The 20275-nt window shown below is 35.3% G+C and overlaps 5 protein-coding genes across 6 annotated transcripts; 2 read left to right on the top strand and 3 right to left on the bottom strand.

The window, feature by feature from the left end:
* Window positions 1–1046: 1046 nt before the first annotated feature.
* LOC120276687 (ACT domain-containing protein ACR10-like) lies at window positions 1047–4105 on the top strand. Its single transcript, XM_039283360.1, has 6 exons — window positions 1047–1413; window positions 1501–1740; window positions 2073–2178; window positions 2912–3233; window positions 3321–3605; window positions 3691–4105. Exons 1-6 carry the CDS (start codon window positions 1260–1262, stop codon window positions 3826–3828), a joined length of 1245 nt encoding a protein of 414 aa, XP_039139294.1. The 5' UTR covers window positions 1047–1259; the 3' UTR covers window positions 3829–4105.
* A 15-nt stretch (window positions 4106–4120) lies between these two features.
* Window positions 4121–5893, bottom strand: LOC120276679 (receptor-like protein EIX2). The gene is made up of 2 exons (XM_039283351.1): window positions 4531–5893; window positions 4121–4493 (listed from the first exon to the last, which is right to left on the bottom strand). Exons 1-2 carry the CDS (start codon window positions 5860–5862, stop codon window positions 4254–4256), a joined length of 1572 nt encoding a protein of 523 aa, XP_039139285.1. The 5' UTR covers window positions 5863–5893; the 3' UTR covers window positions 4121–4253.
* Window positions 5894–6089: 196 nt separating this feature from the next.
* On the bottom strand, window positions 6090–7238 carry LOC120274881 (receptor-like protein EIX2). Its single transcript, XM_039281429.1, has one exon. The coding sequence runs from the start codon at window positions 7236–7238 to the stop codon at window positions 6090–6092; it is 1149 nt and encodes a 382-aa protein (XP_039137363.1).
* Window positions 7239–9186: 1948 nt separating this feature from the next.
* Window positions 9187–12104, bottom strand: LOC120276664 (putative pentatricopeptide repeat-containing protein At1g19290). 2 transcript variants are annotated; one of them, XM_039283335.1, is made up of 3 exons: window positions 10216–12104; window positions 9474–9726; window positions 9187–9205 (listed from the first exon to the last, which is right to left on the bottom strand). In XM_039283335.1, the coding sequence occupies exon 1, from the start codon at window positions 12001–12003 to the stop codon at window positions 10240–10242; it is 1764 nt and encodes a 587-aa protein (XP_039139269.1). In that variant the 5' UTR covers window positions 12004–12104; the 3' UTR covers window positions 9187–9205; window positions 9474–9726; window positions 10216–10239. The 2 variants fall into 2 exon arrangements, with proteins under 2 accessions (XP_039139269.1, XP_039139277.1); XM_039283343.1 differs by lacking the exon at window positions 9187–9205 and adding an exon at window positions 9274–9400.
* A 1151-nt stretch (window positions 12105–13255) lies between these two features.
* LOC120269786 (zinc finger MYND domain-containing protein 15) lies at window positions 13256–17953 on the top strand. The gene is given in 12 exon segments (XM_039276885.1): window positions 13256–13373; window positions 13375–13398; window positions 13480–13593; window positions 14248–14345; window positions 14636–14691; window positions 14763–14863; window positions 15474–15561; window positions 16038–16146; window positions 16612–16783; window positions 17085–17156; window positions 17355–17468; window positions 17580–17953. Coding segments are annotated over 12 exon segments (1122 nt in total). The 5' UTR covers window positions 13256–13292; the 3' UTR covers window positions 17673–17953.
* Window positions 17954–20275: the final 2322 nt, after the last annotated feature.

Below are 20275 nucleotides of genomic sequence, written 5' to 3'. Positions count from 1 at the left end.
TGAACCAAAATAGTAGGCGTGATGGATGAGGAGAGGAGGCAAGTGAAGCAAAGAAGAGACATCGCACTTAGAAAGCTAGTTGGTGCATTGTACACTTGTACAACATAATCTAGAAAAGTAAAGGTCCTTCAACACCAACCACTTATAAAGCTAATTAATTAATTAAGTAATTAATATTTATATATATATATATTACTATAATATATATATATATATATATATATGGCATGCAACATGTGCAGTGTTTTCCACCAAACTAATGTTTGCTTGTTAGGTTCCTTTCTTAGATATATTATGTATGATTTTTTTCCTTTTTTTCTTTTTATAAAAAACTCAAAAAAAATTATTTAGATGTGGTTATATTTTTATAATAAAATCAAATCATATATATACTATCAAAATATATTACAAATATTAAATTTTTTTTATAATGATGAAAATATAATTTTCTTTAAATTCTCAAACTACTTTTAATAATATTAGTTTCCTTTATATTTAATGAATATAACTAGCTAGATCTTTTGAGATGTATATAAAAAACATTTACTGAACTACGGTTAGAAATTTGTAAAATTAAGATGAAATGAATAAATTGAGTTTCATATATATATATATATATATATATATGAAAAATTTACTTAAATAACCATTACAAAGTTTTAAGAGTATATATACACAGATTTTTTTATTATTTAATATATAATAATATATTTTACCAATGTCTCAAGGGGGACATAACATTTAATTTTATCGATAATTATACAAATAATTTAATGGATTTTTAGTGTATACAAATAAAAACAACATTATATATATATAATTTTTAAGAACTAAAAAAAAAGTTAGAAACATCAGAGAGGCTTACAATTTTTTTTTAATTTAGATTTAAATTTCTTTATCACCTTTTCTAGTTTATTTATTTTAAAAGTCTCTAGCTATTATTATTATTATTATTATTATTATTATTATTATTATTATTATATAATTTCGAGATTTTACAAGGACATAAATATAAAAATCCTAATCCCCTCCAAATTTCCGGGATCTCCATGTCCGCATCTTTTCTTCAACAAAGACCAAAACTTTTTCCATTTTTTTTTTCTCTTTCAATGAGAAACAATATAAAAATCTGGCAAAATCCAAGTACTAAAGCTGGGAACCTCACTCCTTGTGAAGAAGATGGATAAAACCCAGCATGTTCCTTGAATCTGAGAGCAAAAAGGAGCTTCTTTTCAGAGATTGAGAGAAGTGATTTAGATATGGGCATCATCTCTGACGATTTCGTACTTATCCGGCAGCCGGAGACCGCCGGAGAACCCACCGTCATCACCGTCAACTGCCCGGACAAGACCGGCCTTGGTTGTGACCTCTGCCGCATCATCCTCTTCTTCGGACTCAGCGTCGTCCGCGGTGGTGAGCCCAAAGTTGGAATCTTTCTTGCTTTTCTAGTTTTACTAGCTTTCAAAGATTGGATTTTTATGGGGGTTTGTTTGGGATTAGATGTTAGCACAGATGGGAAGTGGTGTTACATAGTCTTTTGGGTGGTTGGGAGTTCCACCGGAGCTCCGACGAGGTGGGGGTTGCTGAAAAAGAGGCTTCTTGGAGCTTGCCCGGCGGCTTCTTCAGCTTCAGGGCTTTATATATCTTATTATAGACAGCAGGAGCTGTTGATGATGGAGCATAAACCTCAGGTGTTCTTGCTCAAGTTCTCTTGCTATGATAGGATGGGTCTTTTGCATGGTGATTGTTTGAAATTAACTCATTGGAATTAATTTTTTTTTCTTAATCTAGTTCTCTGATGATTCTGTTTTTCATTCTGTTCTTATTTACCTTTTGTAGATTCTAATTGTTTTGCTGCATGTTTGAACTGTTCTTATTGTTTAGTCTAGAGATATTTGAGGAGGTGGATGCAAATATTTCACTTTCTTTGGGATCTTTACTTTTAATCAAGAATATTTTTAAGATCTTTCATTGATTTTTGTTTGTGTTATGATGTGGTTTGCATTGCTCTATATGTGTGGAATTTAGATGTGGAGATAGTTATGTGAGGTGTTTGTGGTGTTGGTTTGCAGATGTGACTCGAGTTTTGTGTGAGCTTGAATTGATAATAAGGAGAGTGAAGGTATCGACCACGCCCGATGGGAAGGTCATGGACCTCTTCTTTATCACCGATACCAGGTTCATATCGTCATTCGTATTTAATTTCAATTGTGTGGACCATTTCTCATCTTTTCTCATTTAATGGTCTGTTACTGCTACTGCTTGCCATTGTTTTCTGTCAGACTTTTTGTTTGATTGAAGAATGCATTTAGGATTTACTGAAGTTGTTTTAAAGATATAAGTCGTTGTTTTTATCAAAGTAACTCAATATAGAAATGATCGGAAAAATGAATAATAAGGGTTGTAAAAAGTAGTTGAAGCTAGTGCTATGCAGGTTTCAAGTTTCAACACTAATATAAACAAGCCATTTCTTGTGTTGGTTCTATCGAAATTAGGAATGCATTGCATTTGCATTTTTCTTAGAGCGTGAGCTAATTAACTTCTCGTATGATGGATACGTGCCAAATTGATGTATGAAATTAATATCATTCAGTTTCTTGTCACTATATACTCGTCTTATCGGTATATCTCGGGTTGGATGTGACTAATTTTAGGAGTTTGAATGTTCTACACTTCTCTTTTTCTTCTTATCCTTGGACTTATCAAGGCTTATTCTTTAGCACTTCCAAAGAATTTTCAACGTTTTATTTCCATTGCTCGTATTCCTTTTTTTAATCTTCAACAAGGGAGCAATGAATTCATAGAACAAGTCTTTCACCTGTTTGAATGTCTCATTCTTTTCGACAACTTCAAATCATTAGACCTGAATACGATCTGACCACCGTGTGATATATCACAACAATTTATACAGAGAACTTCTTCATACTAATAAGAGGAAGGAAGAGACAATCGATGAATTACGAGCTGTTTTGGGGGACTCCATGACGAGTTGTGACATTGAACTAGCCAGTGAGGACATCGCTGCTTGTTTACAAGCTTCATCGTGTCTTCCACCGGCAATCACCAAAGAAATGTTCAAGTTAGAACTCGCAGAGGAACCACCCGGAAAATCTCTTTCAGTTACAATGGACAACTCTCTCAGCCCTGCTCACACACTTATTCAAATTCACTGTCCTGACCACAAAGGCCTGCTCTACGACATAATGAGAACTCTCAAGGACTACAACATTCAGGTAATTGCTTAAATGAAGTAGAGACGATGTTTTGAGTTTTTTCATTGGTTATGTCTTTTCTAGATTGTATGTTTATGTATCAAGCAGATATCTTATGGAAGATTTCATGCAAGCAAAAATGGCCGCTGTGAAATCGACTTGTTTGTGATGCAAATGGATGGGAAGAAGATAATTGACCCGAACAAACAAAAAGCATTGTGCGACCGGCTGAGGATGGAGGTATTCCGGCCACTCCGACTCACTGTTGTGAGTCGCGGGCCTGACACAGAACTATTAGTTGCGAACCCTGTTGAGTTATCAGGCAAGGGCCGTCCGCTTGTATTTTACGACATCACCCTGGCCCTTAAACAGCTCCATACACGTATATTCTTAGTACGTCAGTCTCTCGAGACTCATTTTGACTGCTTTGTTTTTTATCCGCATCGTCGTTAGAATGTTGTGTTTTTCTCATTCACAGGCCGAGATAGGGCGGCATGTTATCGGGGACAGGGAATGGGAAGTTTACAGAATTCTTCTTGCTGATGATTACGAGTCATTTGCGTCGAAAACAAAGGTTGTAGAGAAAGTAACTAAGATGTTAATGGGTTGGGAATGATCCACATCGATCGATGGATGTTCAGTTACAGTGGCTATATCACCTGAGTGAGTAGCTTTTTCTTAACTTATCAATATTGTTTCTTCTAAACATGTTACTATATTTCCAATTACCAGATCATTGTACACTCTTTTTGTATATATAATGTTCTTCGGCATGTGTATTTCTCTAACTCTGGTTTCAAGATTCAAACAGGAAAGTGAATGTAATCCATATATTGTTGTACAATTGTATAGTTGCAGCAGTAAAAAGTTGAGTATTTATCTCTTGAGATCAATCAAATTCTTGCATGTATGAAATACACTTTATTTGATGGAATACAACATACATTTCATGCTCGGCACTATTTACACACTTTATTTGAATTTTACAATCCACACATGCCGATATCGTAGTACAAGTATAGTCATACTACCACACTGATATTATTCGCGTCGCTTTAGCCGAGCAAGATTTACTGCAATAGAAACATAAATTCCATTGATGATCTGTTCGGCAAACAAGAAATACGCAATCTTCCAAGACTTCTTCCACACAAAAACCACCCAGACAGACCAAGAGCCGATGACAAAACCGCTAATTATACCCAAGTAAAACCACAAATCTTCATCTTCGCTAGAACCGACAGCATCGACATGAGTTTCTGTTGCATTCACAGTGCACATCTTGGACATGAGTTTCTGTTGCATTCACAGTGCACATCTTGGATAGAGGAACCCCGCATAAGCCTTCATTGCCGATATAGACGTATGGATCGTTGAATGTGCTTAGTTGGCCCCCTCTTGGTATCAACCCGGAGAGATTGTTATATGATAAGTTCAACCAGCTGAGAAAACTCAAGTTCGACAATATAGCGGGAATTGCGCCTAGAAGGTCATTTCTTGATAAGTCTAGAGACTCCAAGCTAGTGATCGAACCGATTTGATATGCAATCTCTCCTGTTAAATGATTTCCAGATAGGTTTAAGACCTGCAAGCCCTTCAGATTTGATAGTTCATGAGGAATGCTGCCATGTAAATTATTTTCAGAGAGATCGATGACACATATTCTAGGAAGGTCTCTATAATACACAAGTGACTTGATTTTCACAATGAGCTCCATACTTGATGAGAAGTACATGTTCTCAAGATAAAAGCCAGTCATAATTATCGTCATGGAAATAAAGTTACCAAAACTCTCAGGTATAGTTCCGGTGAGATTGTTGCCAGAAAGGTCTAAAATCCGAAGATGTAAAAGTGAAAGTTGTGGAGGAATACTACCTGTAAACATATTCGACCGTAGGATGAGAGTGAACAACCCGCGTTGCTTATCCCCGAGCCAAGTCGGTATGTTTCCAGTCAGCTTGTTATGCCCGAGATCAAGATATAGGAGGCGCAGGCATATCTGCAGTGAACTTGGAATCTCTCCTGAAAATTTATTATTGTTCAAGGACAGTGACACGAGCGGTAGAGAAAATACAGAATACGGAATTTTTCCTGACAAGTTGTTGAATGAGAAACCCAATACTTTCAAAGCTGCATCATCTTTCCAACAGTCAGGAAATTCTCCAATCAATAAATTCATTGAGACATCAAGCTCCTCCAAGTATTTTGACTGGCATAATTCCAATGGGATATTCCCGCTTAAATGATTCATCGAGAGATACAATCCCTTGAGTTTTGGCATTGTTATATGGATATCTTGAGGCAAAGATCCTGAAAATGAGTTGTTTGATAATCTCAGATACTCAACATTTGCAACAGAACGAGGTAATGGACCTTCAAAGAAGTTGGAACTCAGATCCACAAGAACACCGATGAAATTAAAATCCCTAAAGGGAAGTAGGTACTTCGGGCTGGTGAACTGCAATGCGCTTGGAACATTGCCTCTGATCGCATTGAGAGCAAGATCCAGCTCGTAGAGCTGGGGAGTCAAACTCCAAAACCAGTGTGGCATTGTGTCAGAGATACCAGCATAAGCCAAACCTAGCGATTGTAGAGATTTCTGAGTACGAAGCCACATCGGAAATGCCGGCCCAACTGAACATTCACTCATGCCAATGCTAGAAGTTGAAAAGGAGAAATCCAATCTCTGCTAACATTCAGAACCAAAGAGTTAAAAGAGATGCTCAAGTATAACAGATTCCGGAGTTCTCGAAAGTGTGTTTGAGAAATGACACCTCCCAAAGAGTTGTAACTGAGATCAAAGGATAACAACTCTGACAATCCTCCCAGACTTTCTGGAACTGTTCCATTAAATTGATTGCTACCTAGACTCAATTCTCACAATCCAGACAACTGTCCAAGAGATGAAGGAATCTCACCAGACAATGAATTTGCGGAAACATAAAGGAATTGGAGGTTTGTGAAATTTCCAATCCAACGTGGTAAACTGCCAGTAAGTTTTGAGTGTCTGAGACTCAAAAGTTGAAGAGTAGTTGCGAGTTCAGAAAAGTTTCCTCCAAGTTCATGAAATGGACAGTTGATTAGTTTCCTCACATAATCAGAGTATAAATATTGCAAGTTGCGCAGATTTCCCAGCTGGGAAAGAGCTAGAGACATGTCGATGCTATTGTAGGAGAGCACAAGAACATTAAGATAAGTCAGGTTCCGGATGTCCGGGGGAACAAGACCATGAAACTTGAAGTTCCAACTAAGATCAAGATACTCAAGGCTTGTGATTTTGAACAACCAGGCAGGAATGGTGGAGTTGATACGGTTATAAGAAAGATCGAGAAAATTTAGATATGTGAAGTTGACATGAGGAAGAACAAGAGGAATTGTTTGGAGTCTACAATAACGAAGGCCGAGAATTTTAATGTGAGGCAAAGAATTAAGGTCTTGAAGCCAACTTGACGCATATGTGAAATTCACACCAGTCATTTTAAGATTTTGCAATGCAGTCAATTGAGAAAGCCATTGACTATCACTTACATGAAGAACATAATCAGAAGACAGTGACAGGTACAAATTGGAGAGATCAAGCACATGCAAACTAGACAAGTTACCGAGTGACGAAGGCACTTCTCCACTAAAACCAGCATTTGAAAGATTAAGATATCGAAGACTCTTGATTGATCCAATGAATTGTGGTATTGGTTTGAAATTGAAGAAGTTGAAGCTAAGGTCCAAGTGGATCAAGTGTTGGAGAGTGAGTAAAGATGGATTGATCTCACCTTGCAAGCTTGAGTTCCGAAGATTAATTCTGGAAACATGACGAGTGATGTTATGGCATCGAATTCCTCTCCAATTGCAGCAGTTGCCTGAACTCCAGGAAGCAAGGTTCTTGTTTGGATCAATTATAGTTGATTTGAATTGGAGAAGAGCATCTCTTTCATTTTGCAGACAAGTTATGAAGTTGTTTGCTGTGTTTGTAGCTGTGACAGTAAAGAGGGTGGATTGAATGCATAGAACGTAGAGAATGATTAACATACATGGAAAAATAGAGGGAATCATGCTGTGATTTTATGAGAAATGAAAACAAAGTGATGCTCTTAAATAGAAAGGACAAATGTTACAATCAACCAGAGATGGGAAAACGAGTGTTGTAAAAAAATAAAAAATAAAAAATAAAAAGACAAAACAAAACAATGAACAATTATGCTAGTAACATGATTGAGTGAAGATAGAAGTCATGCAAATATTGACATCCAAGTCAAGAAATGTGGCACTTGTTGCAGTTTTATTGGTCATCTAGTCAACCAAAGTCAACAAGTCCGTGGCCTTTTGCTTTGGTTTCACGGCATTGTTCCGTTTGCTATGGTTTTCAGGGAAGTGTTCCTCTCCGCTTGGATGGTGACACTTTTTCTTAAATAAATGAGGGTGAGAGTCTTTACCCTGTCTACCCTCCCAAGAAAGCAATGCCTAAAAGAACAAAGTCTGAAAACTTCTTTTTAATCCCTTGTTTTTTCTTCACACTGAGGCTAAAGAATCTAATAATTTCACATCACCTATGTGTCACCTATTCCCACTGAACAAAGCGTATTACAGCGCCACTTATGCAGGTTAAATTGAGCGTAGCATACCCCTTAACAAAACATGACCCGCTCCAAACAGTCACTGCTGAGATTTATGGTAACAGACTTTGACATTTTTCCAAGATTTCCTGTAATTCTTCCAAGAAACCTATTCCGACCATGAGCTAATTCCTTCCTTCGCTCGTCTCATGGCAATGTCTCATCCTACTCTACAGAATTCTTCTTTAAAGATTCTCCTGAAGATGAACTTCATGTCAGTTTTGCATGCAAATGGTCCATTATCAGGCTATTTAGAACTGTTTCCACTGCTTACAGAAGATATGAAGACAATAAGATAAATAATCCTTGCCGGAAAGTGTTCAACTTGCATTGATATGGTCAATACCATGAATTCAACTATAGCAGACTAGCTCATTTTTTGTTGATATCATATAACATATGGAATCTTATACGCACAGCACCAGCAGTATTAAACATAAAGCTTGCTCTGAGTGATAAACTTGGGCCAAAACCATCCAGCATAATATTTCTCTCGGCAATAATTGATGCGAAAGTCTCATTTTCTAGATTCATTTTCTTTACTATATCATGAAACTGTATATCTAATCCTCTAATGAGCCAAAGCACAAAAGGAGTATAGATACACAACAGCATAGGCTCAAGTTATTTCTTATATCTCATGGTAGTTCCATTAGTTCTCTTGCTCTTAGGTTTTCTTTGAATCCATTATTATATTGAACTTCTTCACAATGGTAAACTAATTATCACTGTAAATCCTTAGAAAGACTAGAGAAGGCAACATGAAGCTAATATACCATTCAATGACCAATTAAAGGGAAAATCATACAACCCATGAACTACACAAAATTATGCATGTAAAAACTTGATACCATTTCTTTCTCTTCAGCTGCAACATTAGCCAAGTACCCATCCTTTCACCTTCAATTCTCCATGAAAATCTAAAGTTGGTTGGGTCTCTTCTCAGTTCAAACTGTAGTCTATCACCAAATGCATGCATCATTAAGAATTTGACTTTACATATTTATGAAGATCTTAACAAAAACATACTAGCTAATGTTATATTTTGAAAGGAAAAAATGGCATTTACAAAGTTTCATGTGATCTAAGGATGCAATAATGAAGAAAATAATGGAATGGATTGACTTGCCATTATTCCTGTGACCTAACTCATCATCCTGTCTTCAAGCATCTAATTCCATACTTTACCTTGCTGCAAGGAAAATGTTTGATATAGGAAAATATGCCATCATCTGCTTGCAAATTGAGCAGCTTATTCTCATATCATACTAGGATTGTACCCATTGCACTGTCATAATTTTAGTTTCCGTTAGTGCTGTGTTGCCAGGTGTCCTTTTTCCAATTCTATCTTTCTTTTTTTCCTCTTTTTGCTTGAACAAGAGCCTGAAAAAAAAATTCAGTGTAAACGTTCAAGGAAGTTGCTAATAAAAAAGATGTTGCAAAATAGGTTGAACCAGACAAGAACTGACAGCAATCATTGAATTTCAGTATAACAACCAGGTCACAGGTGCTTCATCCGCAATATATCCCAAGAATAGTTAATATCTAAGGGAATAACTGTGAATTCTAGAAAATGAACTACAAAACAGAAAGAGATTGTTTCATTAAATACGCAAAACAGTAGATGACTAGTTGAATGGATAATCCTTACGTCCACAAGTTGATGATCTCATGGTGAATGGTGAAATACCAAGAAAGACTTGCTTCAACAGTCATCCACGGTGTAGCGTGCTAGATGCACTCATTGTCCTGAGGTAAGAAGGCAGAGAAAGCACTCCAGAAACTGATGGTTCACCTTCTTCAACAAACCAGAGCACAGGTGCTCATACACATGCGCTCAAATCCCAGACGCTTCCTTTCCCTTCTTTGAGCCTTGAATCAAACTGTCAGGATTGTGAAGGTTCCTAAAAAAACAATAAACAAATACATTCAAATCTCTACAAGAGACGAAAATTTTGAAAAGCAAGAAGAAAAGAACCCTAAGAACAACAAATAAAAAGGTAATATTCCAGACAAATAAAATCAGAAAGAATTCCAATCTCAAATAAGATAACAAATTTAAGGAAAAAAAAGCTAGGTGAGGAAATGACATTAAGTCTCAAGAGGGTTGACATTTAAGCAAATTCAGATGAGTTCGATATATATGAAATTTAGGCCAATCAAGGACAGAAGAGGCGTCACTCTCACAAGACATGAAATTCAAATTAAGAGAAGCGAAAGTAAATAAAATGGTTAAAAGGCCCCCAAATCTACGAATACATTATGCTGTTAGAAAGGCTACAAGTGTGGATGGTCATCAGATTCCTTGGTAACACACCAAAAACTTATGTATTATTCCTTCATTAAACCAATCAGCCATCAAAACATTCTAAGTCACTGAGCTAGGAACGAACCTTTTTGCAGCATGTCAAATTTTGTTAACCTGTTGCAGGAATTGCATTACGAGAACTGATCATCTCAAAAGACAGTGAAAATCCTGATGCCTCCATCTCGTCCCTTATTCTAAAGGCCTTCTCAAGATCACCAGCCTTACAATACCCATCTATCAAAGTTCTATAGGTCACACAATCAGGACAGCAACCCAGATCCTTCATCTTGGTCAAAATTGCCTCTGCTTCTCCCATTCTACCTATCTTACAGAACCCATTAATTGCTGTGTTAAATGTGATCTGATTCTTTGCAAATCCCCTAGCAAGAATTTCGCTCCATAACTTTAGTGCCCTCTCAAAATCACCTGTCTTGAGAAACCCATCTAGCAAGGTGCTCGAGCTGATCTCATTAGGAGCCACACCCCTTTTAAGCATTAAAAACCATAGATGCAAAGCATCATCCATAGCTCCCAAAAGACAGAAACCTTTCAGGAGAGTATTATAAGTTAAAACTGTCACTTCAATACCTCTTTCAAGCATAACATTACAAGTCTCAAATGCTTTGTCCATGAGGCCTTCCTTGCAGAATCCATCTAACAGAGTGTGATAACTATAAGAATCTGGTTTAAGACTCCCAAATTCCATCTCAATCAAAATTTTTTCTGCTTCTTTAACTCTCCCAGCCTTGCAATACCCATTGATAATGGTGTTACAAACAGATATATTCGGCTTCAGTCCAGCAATCTGCATGTTATCTCGAACTCTAATGGCATCATCCATCTTTCCCAACTGACAATACGCATTTATGATCACACCATAAGCAACTTCATCAGCTGCTAAACATGGCATTTCCTTCATTTCCTTGATGATTTCCTCAGCCTTTGCGATCTTCCCTTGCTTGCAATACCCCTTGATCAACAAAGTATAGCTAACAGCATTCGGCAAAATCCCCTTCCCAACCATCAGCCTAAAAAGACTCAATGCCACTTCCATATCCCCAACACTGCAATACCCATTGATCAGCGCATGGTAAGCCACAATATTCACTTCAAAACCCTTCCTTTCCATCTCCTCCACAAAACCCAACCCCTTTTGAACTTCTCCATCCCTGCAATAAGCATTCACCACAATGGAAACAGTGAACACATCCGGAAGAATCCCCAACCTTGACATTTGCTCATACACCTGAACGGCAACCCTGCTCTCTTTGTTCCTAACCAAACAACTCAACAAACTATTGCAGGACCTCAAGCTAGGAATACGCCCAAACTTACCCATATTATCAAACACATGAAGGGCATGCTTTATCAACCCACTTTCAGCAAACACCTTGAGAAGCATATCAAACACAGTTGGCGAGAAAGAGAACTCTTTGTAAACCCTAACCATCTCATCAAAAACAAACGAAACGGAATCCTTAGAGCCGAAAAATCTCACCAGCTCCTTCAAACAAGCTCTCGCATCATCCAACATCCGGCCTTTCGACAAAATGTGGATCATTTTGCAGTAAGAACGGCAATTAGGTCTGAAGTATGGTTGTTTTGCGGCGATCCTGAAGAACCCTAGGGCGGCAACGGGTTCGAGCCGGAGCCGAGCAAGGACAGAGTCAAGGAGGTCGTCAGAGAAGGAAAAGCTGAGTTTGGATACGGCGTCGAAGCGCTCGAGGAGAAGGATGCGGCAGAGGCGATCGAGGAGCTCCGGAGGAGCAGATTGAAGAGAAGGATTGGGGATTCGACGGAGAAGGGTTTGAGAAGAGTGGATTTGGCGAAGAGAAGGGAAGGATCGGAGGCGGAGTGTGGGGAACCTCAGCATTGGCGGACATCGGCGATTTGGACAAGTTCGCCGGCGATAGAGTATTTGAGGTAGGAGATTGTTTTATTTGCATATAAACCCCTGTAAATGTTTTAAATTTGTATGTACTCTGGAAACTTTGTAAGATTACTTAGAGACCCTTCACCATCTCAAACAAAAATATAGGAACATTTGTGTTGACATATTGTTAGAAAAACATGTGCTTCTTTGTTTTTGTTTTTTTTTTTTAAATTATTTGTGAGGCAATTCAATGTCCAAAATAACGAAAGAAATTATATATATATATATTTAGAAAAATAGATAAACCATGTTTTATTAAGAAAAAGTATAGAGAAAATTGGGGTAGCGTGGATGAAGCCACGGAGGGTACAAGAGAGAAACTAGCAGATCTCATCTCTATCTTCCATCGCAGCCTGGAGTTCTTAGGGTCTTGCTCTCTGAGTCTAGTGATAACTTTCATGGGGAGATGAGATGTAGGATCATGGCATGAGGTAGGAGTGTAGCTGTGAAGGGGGGTTTTATAAGGAAGTTTTTCTGTCTTGTTGTACTTTTTTTTTTGTACTTGTTATGGTTCTGTTCCACATCTAGTGGATTATTGCCTACTTTTGTTATTTTCACTCTTGTGGGGGTTATTTGTTTTCTTTTTTTCAATGAATGGTTTATCCAAAAAAAAATTGGGAGGATTATAACATGAAGGATGAGGGAAGGAAAAGAAACGGGACGGTCACTAAAAAATTATTTATATATGTGTAGTGGAGTAGAAATATGAGTTTTATTGAAATTTTTAAAAATACAAAAATAAAGATAAAGAATCTAATAAAATTAAAATTTTAAAATAATTTTATCCTTTTTGTGATTTATGCTGTAAATAAAATTTAGTTTTTTTATGATAAATTAATATAATTATATTTAATTGGTCCCAACATAAAATTAATTTGAGACTGGATAATTTTTGTTTTAATCCCCTAATCTTTCTAAGAAGTGAGCTCTTTTAAATTTTGAGAAAAAAAAAGTAAATAATAAAATATTTAAAAATAATAATTAAATTTTAAAATACTATAGATTAAAATCCAAGGGCTTGCACGTTTTTGGTGCAAAGAGAAAGGGTGTCTTTTTTCTGAACTATAAATTATTCTAAGGTTGTGCACGCAAAATAAAATATTTATTACCTAAGGGGTGTGTATGCAAAATACTCCAATCAATTATAAATTTTTCAAGGTCGTGAATGCAAAATAAAACACAAGGGTTCGTCTTCGTCTCTGATCCCTCTCTGGCTCTCGCGCGACGCCATGGAATGCGCGGCGAGGGGGAGCACCACGCCGTGCGCGCCGGGCCCTGCCACCAGGCGCTGCGGCAACTGCGGTGCTGTTTGCCTACTGCTCTCTCTCCCACCAGGTCCCTTTTCATCCGCGTTTTCTATCTCTATTGACTGCGGAGCAAGGAATTTCAAGTGAGATGTCTTCTTTTTTGTTTCAGATGTCGCATTGGAATGATCATAAGGATGAATGCCCGAGGCTTGAGCAGCAGATGAGGCGTGTCGATGTCCTCAATGATTTCCCCTTCTCTTTCACTGTAGCATCTACTATCCTGGTAACTTCTATATGTTTCTAATTTTTTTCTTTATTGGTTGATTTGTGTTTCTTCTTGCATTCAATGTGTTCATTCATAGTTGGCTTCTTGGAAAGTATCATTCTTTGTACTGCATTCAAAGAGAGAAAATCAAGGTGAAAGTCCGCAATTGATCCTGAACTATATCCAGTTGTTTATTTTATTTTGGTCTCTGAACTGCAAAGGGATATTCACTTTGGTCCTTTTGTATCAAGTGGCATACAGAGTAGATGGTTGTCCATCTAATATGTTTTTTTTCATTAGTTGAGGTGTTAAGGAACAACAAAATTGGACATGTATGCGTTGTCCATCGATCAAGTGAAATATTTGCATAGTTCATGGATTAATGTAATATGGTTTTTGTGTTGAACGACCAAAATGGACATTTGATATAGTTCATGGACCTGTTGAACTATTTGTGGGCTTTGCATCATTCATTATAGGTCACTTAATTGAACTGTTGTCTTATAGTCATTTTCTTTTGTTTTTCTGCTTACTAACTTCCTGTGTGGTCTTTGCATGATTCAATCATCTCGTGTGGTGCATCTTTCTTTGTATATATATATATATATATATATATTTGATTTTTTACTTTAGCACTTTAATGATAGTCATGTTATTTTATATTGTTGCAAGGAGGATAGCAGGTGTTCCTTTTTGGATTCAATCGGCCTTCACAGAACTGGTATATGGAGTTTTGAATGTTGTTGTGGGATGCAATCTGATGATTCAAGGTATCTCCTTTCTAATATGGTTTAAATGGTCGTGGTTGTAGCAAATGTTTTGCTTGACTGTAGTCTTTATGCCTGGGCAGTTGGCAATTTCATGTTTTTAGTATTTTTAATTAGCAACTTATATATCACAGGGTTTTTTATAGATTTTTTATACCAAAAAATAAAAAAAAAATGGTGTCCTGGATTTTAACTGCTTGTGTATTATATCAATTTTGATTCAGAACTTAGAACCACACATACAACTGAATGCTGTTATCTTCTCTTTAATGGATAGATTATCTCATTTGCAGGATAGGTGGAAAATATGGAGAGTGGAGTCTTCCAAGTATACTGTGCCCATGTACTGGTATATATATCCTATCACTGCCACTTTTTATAATCCAAATTGTGATAATTTTATCTGTTCTAATTTGACAGAACCAAGAGGCCCAGCATCAACTTGCCTAAGTAGTTGGAAAGATTACTACCAATGGAGATGTCTTCCACTTGATTCTCCAGTTGCCATATTACTGCACTGGGTATGTTTTCATTGTAATGTTCAAGTCTAAGATAACAGATTATTCATTGTGTGATTTCTACTATATTGTGTTAAGCATATTATGTTCATAATTAAATAATTAACTATGTATTTAGAGCTGCTGGTTCTTTCCAGCAAACAGGTGTCTGAAATGACCACACCACAATCCACTATATGTTTTGGCTTTTTTCAAGGGCCTTTTCTGATAGTTTGGTAACTGTGTGCTTGAATGTTATCTTGTCTGCTTGTATACCTGTTGTCTGTTGGTGCTGGTGAAGTTCAAGTCTTTCAGGACCTGAAAGAAGCTGGGTGTGCAACACCTTTAATAAGTTGTTAGCATTGGTAATCTAAGTAGAGAATCTATACATATGGCAGAATGCAATTGAAATTGGTTCAATGATTTTCCTGGTATAATTGTGAAGGCAGCTAAAGATATATTCATTGTATGTGAAGCATCCTCTTAAATCATTGAAGATGTTATACATAAATTAGGCATTATAAAATGCAGCTTCACTGTAACAGACTGCATAATCTTTAGCTTGTTTGCAAGTGTGAACCATTGTCTTCAGCTCTTGGATAACCAAGTGTTCTGTCTATCTGATTGATTACAGCCAATTACAATATATCACTGCTTTCGACTTTCTTCTGTGCAAACATTAACCTCAGGAGTTAGGGACAAATTACACATACATTATTTAGGTAATTCTTTTTCTCATATTTATAGAAGTTCTCTATTTTGAAATTTTGCTTGATTCTCCAGTTCTGTGATGACGGTGATTTTGATGTTGAATTTCTAGAATTTGCTTGAAGTTCTTTCATCGGAATGGGAAGTAGCTCTTTTGATGGTTATATTGAACTCAATTGCGTTTATGTTACTCCTGCCTTCATTCCTCAGCTCTCGGAATAGCTTCCTCATTTCTTGTAGTCTCTTACCTTAATTTCAATACAAGCATAAGAAGGCTTAGTGGTGATTTAATAACTGGATGAATTGTTACCTAGGAGATAATGGCTTCTTAAAGCTAGTCATATGATCACATTTGGCTATGGTTGGGTGAATTATTAAAAGGGTTATATTCACTGTGATTGCTATTTATTATATTTTCAGTATTTTCATGTATTTTAGTACACAATACTACTGACTTTATAAATGTATTGATCTCATGTATATCAATCAGGACCTGATAAAGAGCTTTATCAACTTGCTGTTTTTGGAGAGTTGAAAGCTTTATTTCCTGGCATTCAGCTTCACATAGAACTTGTTGGGCCTGCAGTTCCGCAATTTAGGTTTATTCTTCATGCCACTTTGTCATGCAATTTTATATCATTTCCAAAATCCAATTGCTTAAATAGAGTGCTTCTGTCATTTACATTATTGTTTGCAACTCCATTTGTGAATACATAATCTAAGAGTTAGTTACCCAAATAATTGTTTTACTAGCTTTTGACAGCAAATGGGGATTAACATTTGGAAATCTACATTTGTTTATCAGTTTATAAATAACCAATGTAATGAACTTACCAAAAGCAAAAGATGAACATAATCTAACTTGGTTCTTTTGTTCCGTCTTTTGCATTAACATTACCAATATGAACATTCTGTGGCAGAAATAAAAGGGTCATATGTAATTTTTTCTTGTGCCTATACATTTCCAAAGTCTTCATTAATGCTGTCAAGATATTCTAACTAGTTGGTTGTTTCGAGGTGATTATTTATTATATTCCATGGTTTAATTTTTATATAACTTACAGGGATGGGGAGGAAACAAGCCTTTGTGACTACCTTCATTGTTCTGATGAGGGCTGCCCTTGTAAATCTTCATATAAAGAATTAAGTGGCGGCGGATGTAAAGGAAACAGTTCTGTGGTGTCATTAAAGCTCCGCAAAGGTTTCTATCACGACAAAGTTAGAGACATTCTGAAGGTTTTCTCTACCTCTACAGCCATGTGTTTGATTGACTTCTTGAACTTCCGTTGAAATTTTATTCAGGCAGTGAATTGAGTTTGCTCATGAACAGTAAATTAAAGAAAATCAATTGGTTTGTTGTTATCCTCAAGTTGGTATTCAAAATCTTATATTTTTCTTAATAATACTGATAGTTTTTTATTCTAAAATTGAAGAGGATATATGCTATGTCATTGCAAAGATGTTCTGTGATCCTTTTGGTGCTGTATTCAACCTGAGATTTCTTAGTCTCTTCTCATGATATATACATTCTCAGCAGGATTCCTACCCTCATCTGATAGTTGCTCCAAACGCTGGTGTTGCTGCATTTTCGAGTTGGCTTCCAACCATTGTGAGTCTTCTAAAAAATCTCTCTGTTGTGATTATGTTCCACTCAAAACCAGTATTCAGAAATTCTTTGCTCTCTTCTTATCATAAAGTTGATAGTGTCGCTGTACTGCATATCTTTATCTGCATTTGCCTGTTGTTTTATTTGCCGGGAATGCCTTAATCGACGTTGTAATAATTCATATTCATACAAATGATCCAGGAACTAATAAAGGAAATGGGTGTCCCGGCCGTATTTACTGATTACTGTGAAGAAGCTGCAAATTTAGCAGCATGTTGCATCAGCAATGTGACAAACAGGCCTCTTAAGCTGCCGGTATATTCTCTATTTGTAGCATGCACAGAACATTGTATGTCAAAGCTTAATATGCATGAAACCAGTTTTTTTTTTATATATTTTAAATTTTATTTTGTTTTGCTACTGCAGATTCAAATAAATCCATTCCGGCAACCTCTTGTGATGGAAGACAGTGCATTATACCTTCCCTGCTACTCAAACTGCTTCATTTTTGGGATATAATGAATGGTATGTTTAAAGTTTTATTATGGTATGTTAAAAGACAAGCAGGTACCGTGGACCAAGCAGGTAATGAGGATTTATCACGTGTTTCCAAGATGGTATATTAGGGATCGTAACTATATAATGATAAATTCTTCATATCATGTAATCTTTAGAAAGAGTGAAAAATACGGTTTTTTTCTATAAGGGGTTTATGTCGGGATCAAGTATACAATGAATAAATATTGTTCTAGAATACTATATCCTAATGAAAGTGTTCGGACACTGGGCTTGCCCATTCACTGTAAAAGTGCCTTTCTTCTTTGAACTCATGGTTGAGTTCTCGGAAAAAAAAAAATCATCTAGCAATTTTTATTGGATAAATTTGTTTTTATTGTCAGGTTTATCATGCAAAAAGACTTATCTATGTGATTTAATTCCCCAAATTTCTGTACTTCTTACTTAGGTTTGTATGATATAACACCCTCTCAGGTATATATAAGTTGCCTTGAATTTTCTCTTTTATTAATTAAAAAAAAACATAATTGCCTTACTAAAACCAGTTGTATATGGTATGCTATATAAAATCACATTAAAAAACTGAAGAAAAAGTCATATATATATATAAATAAATCAACATTGAGATATCAAAAACTTTAGAGGTTGCGTTTGGTTTGATATAATTGTAAATATAGTAGATTTTTAATTTTAGTGTAGTTATAAATATTTTTATTTAAACATACATAAAAGTAAAATTTAGTATTTAATTGGATGTATTTAAAGCAGTGAATTATCAAAATTTTGTGTGGTTGGAGAGATTTGTAAATATGGATTTGAAAAGTTTATGTTTGGTTTAATGTATTTAGAAGTTATAGATATAATTAGTAAGGTTATACTCATTTTAAATAATTATTAAGTTTTATTAAGTGTAAAATACCGCATTAGATTATTAATTATAAAAAAATAATTAGGTATATATTTAATTAATTTTATATATGATTATGTTTTTTGTTTCATTAAAATTTTACAAATGTCTAATATATAATTATACTGAATATTAAACTTTAAATATTCCATTAATATTGTTTTTGTAAATTAAGTATTTGCATATATGTTAATAAATTAATATATTTAATAATTAATTAATTAAAATTTTATGAATTCCATGATCTCCCAATCTAATCCTTATCTCACGTGACATCACGTGTTTTAAATTTCATCTTCTTGAGAATGAACTACAGTAAATTTGGACCTAGTTCCAAATCCAACCAAAACATATTATAAAGTAGTTGTAATTATTTTGAACTTTTCAAATCCAATTAAACAAATAACAGATTTTGAATTATCTTGTAATTTTAATTACATGTAATTTTTTAAATTCAGTCAAACAAACACACTATACAAGAAGTGAAACTGAAAGAGAAAGCTGTGAGGTACTTCTAAGAGGATGGTTGCAATATAGCCCTAACTTCTAGATCTGACTTCTCATGTGTTTCTTTTTTTTTTAAATAATTATTTACATAATTTAGTAAGCTATTTTTCTGCATTTTTTTAATAAATAAAGAATAAAATATTGAACAAATAGCACCAAAAACAGTTGGCTAGTGGAGAGGGTGAACACTAAAAAAGGTCTTATTATTACTCTCTTGTGATGTGGGGCTCCAATTAAACTATGATTTCAAGCAACCTTCCATTCATTAGCAATCACAACATTGAAAATGTTTACACTTGACCCAATCACAACCCCTTTTTTTTTTCTTTTTAAAAGAATCATTGATGTGATCATCCAATGTGAGACATGCCACCACATTTTCAGATGAAGATGACACCACACCAATAATTAAAAAAGAGAGAAAGAAAGGAAAGGAACACCTTTAAACTGCTCTTGTGAGAATTTTATTTTCTTTCAGGGATATATTTGTAAATTGATCTTTCAAAAACCCCTTAAACTCATCTTAATAAAACAACTCATAGGTCAATGTTGGCAATTAAAACTTTAATGTTGACTAATTTGTTTATGATGAAGTAATGCAAACTAAAATTATAAAGATGTTCAAATAAAAGAAAAACTTGGCATGGTATTTAAGAAAGTGAGTTTAGAGTCCTCCCATCAGTCTTTTTCAGACTTGGACAAAACTCTATTTTTTTATTATAAAGACTTTATCAGACTTGAATATCAATAATCTAAATTAATTATATCAAAAATATAAAATAAATTATATTTTTTTAACAAAATATCAAAATGGTTACTCTATTTTACATTTTCCACCCTTTTTTTTAATCTCTCTATTATAAAATCCTCTTTTTTGGCACTCGTATTTACACATTTTTATTTTTTTATCCCTCCAATTGACGGAGCTGCTCTTTTGGTCCTTCCAGCTGATGAACCGGAGTAGGGATGCAAAAACCAAATCGACCTATTTTTTTCGACCCGATCCGCCCCGGCATTGGATGGGGTGGGGCGGGTTTGGTTTTTCATGCCCCCTGCCACGCCCCGCTATTAATTTAATTTATTATAAATATTATATAGTGTAGGGATAAATGAAATTTTTTTATAAAAATTTCAATAAATTTCTTATGAGCTTGTTTTTATAAAGTATATATTTTTATTAAAAAAATCTATT

This window comes from Dioscorea cayenensis, chromosome 2, assembly GCF_009730915.1.
Source record: "Dioscorea cayenensis subsp. rotundata cultivar TDr96_F1 chromosome 2, TDr96_F1_v2_PseudoChromosome.rev07_lg8_w22 25.fasta, whole genome shotgun sequence".
In the NCBI taxonomy this organism is placed as follows: Eukaryota; Viridiplantae; Streptophyta; class Magnoliopsida; order Dioscoreales; family Dioscoreaceae; genus Dioscorea; species Dioscorea cayenensis.
This window is presented reverse-complemented; position numbering and strand designations above follow the sequence as displayed.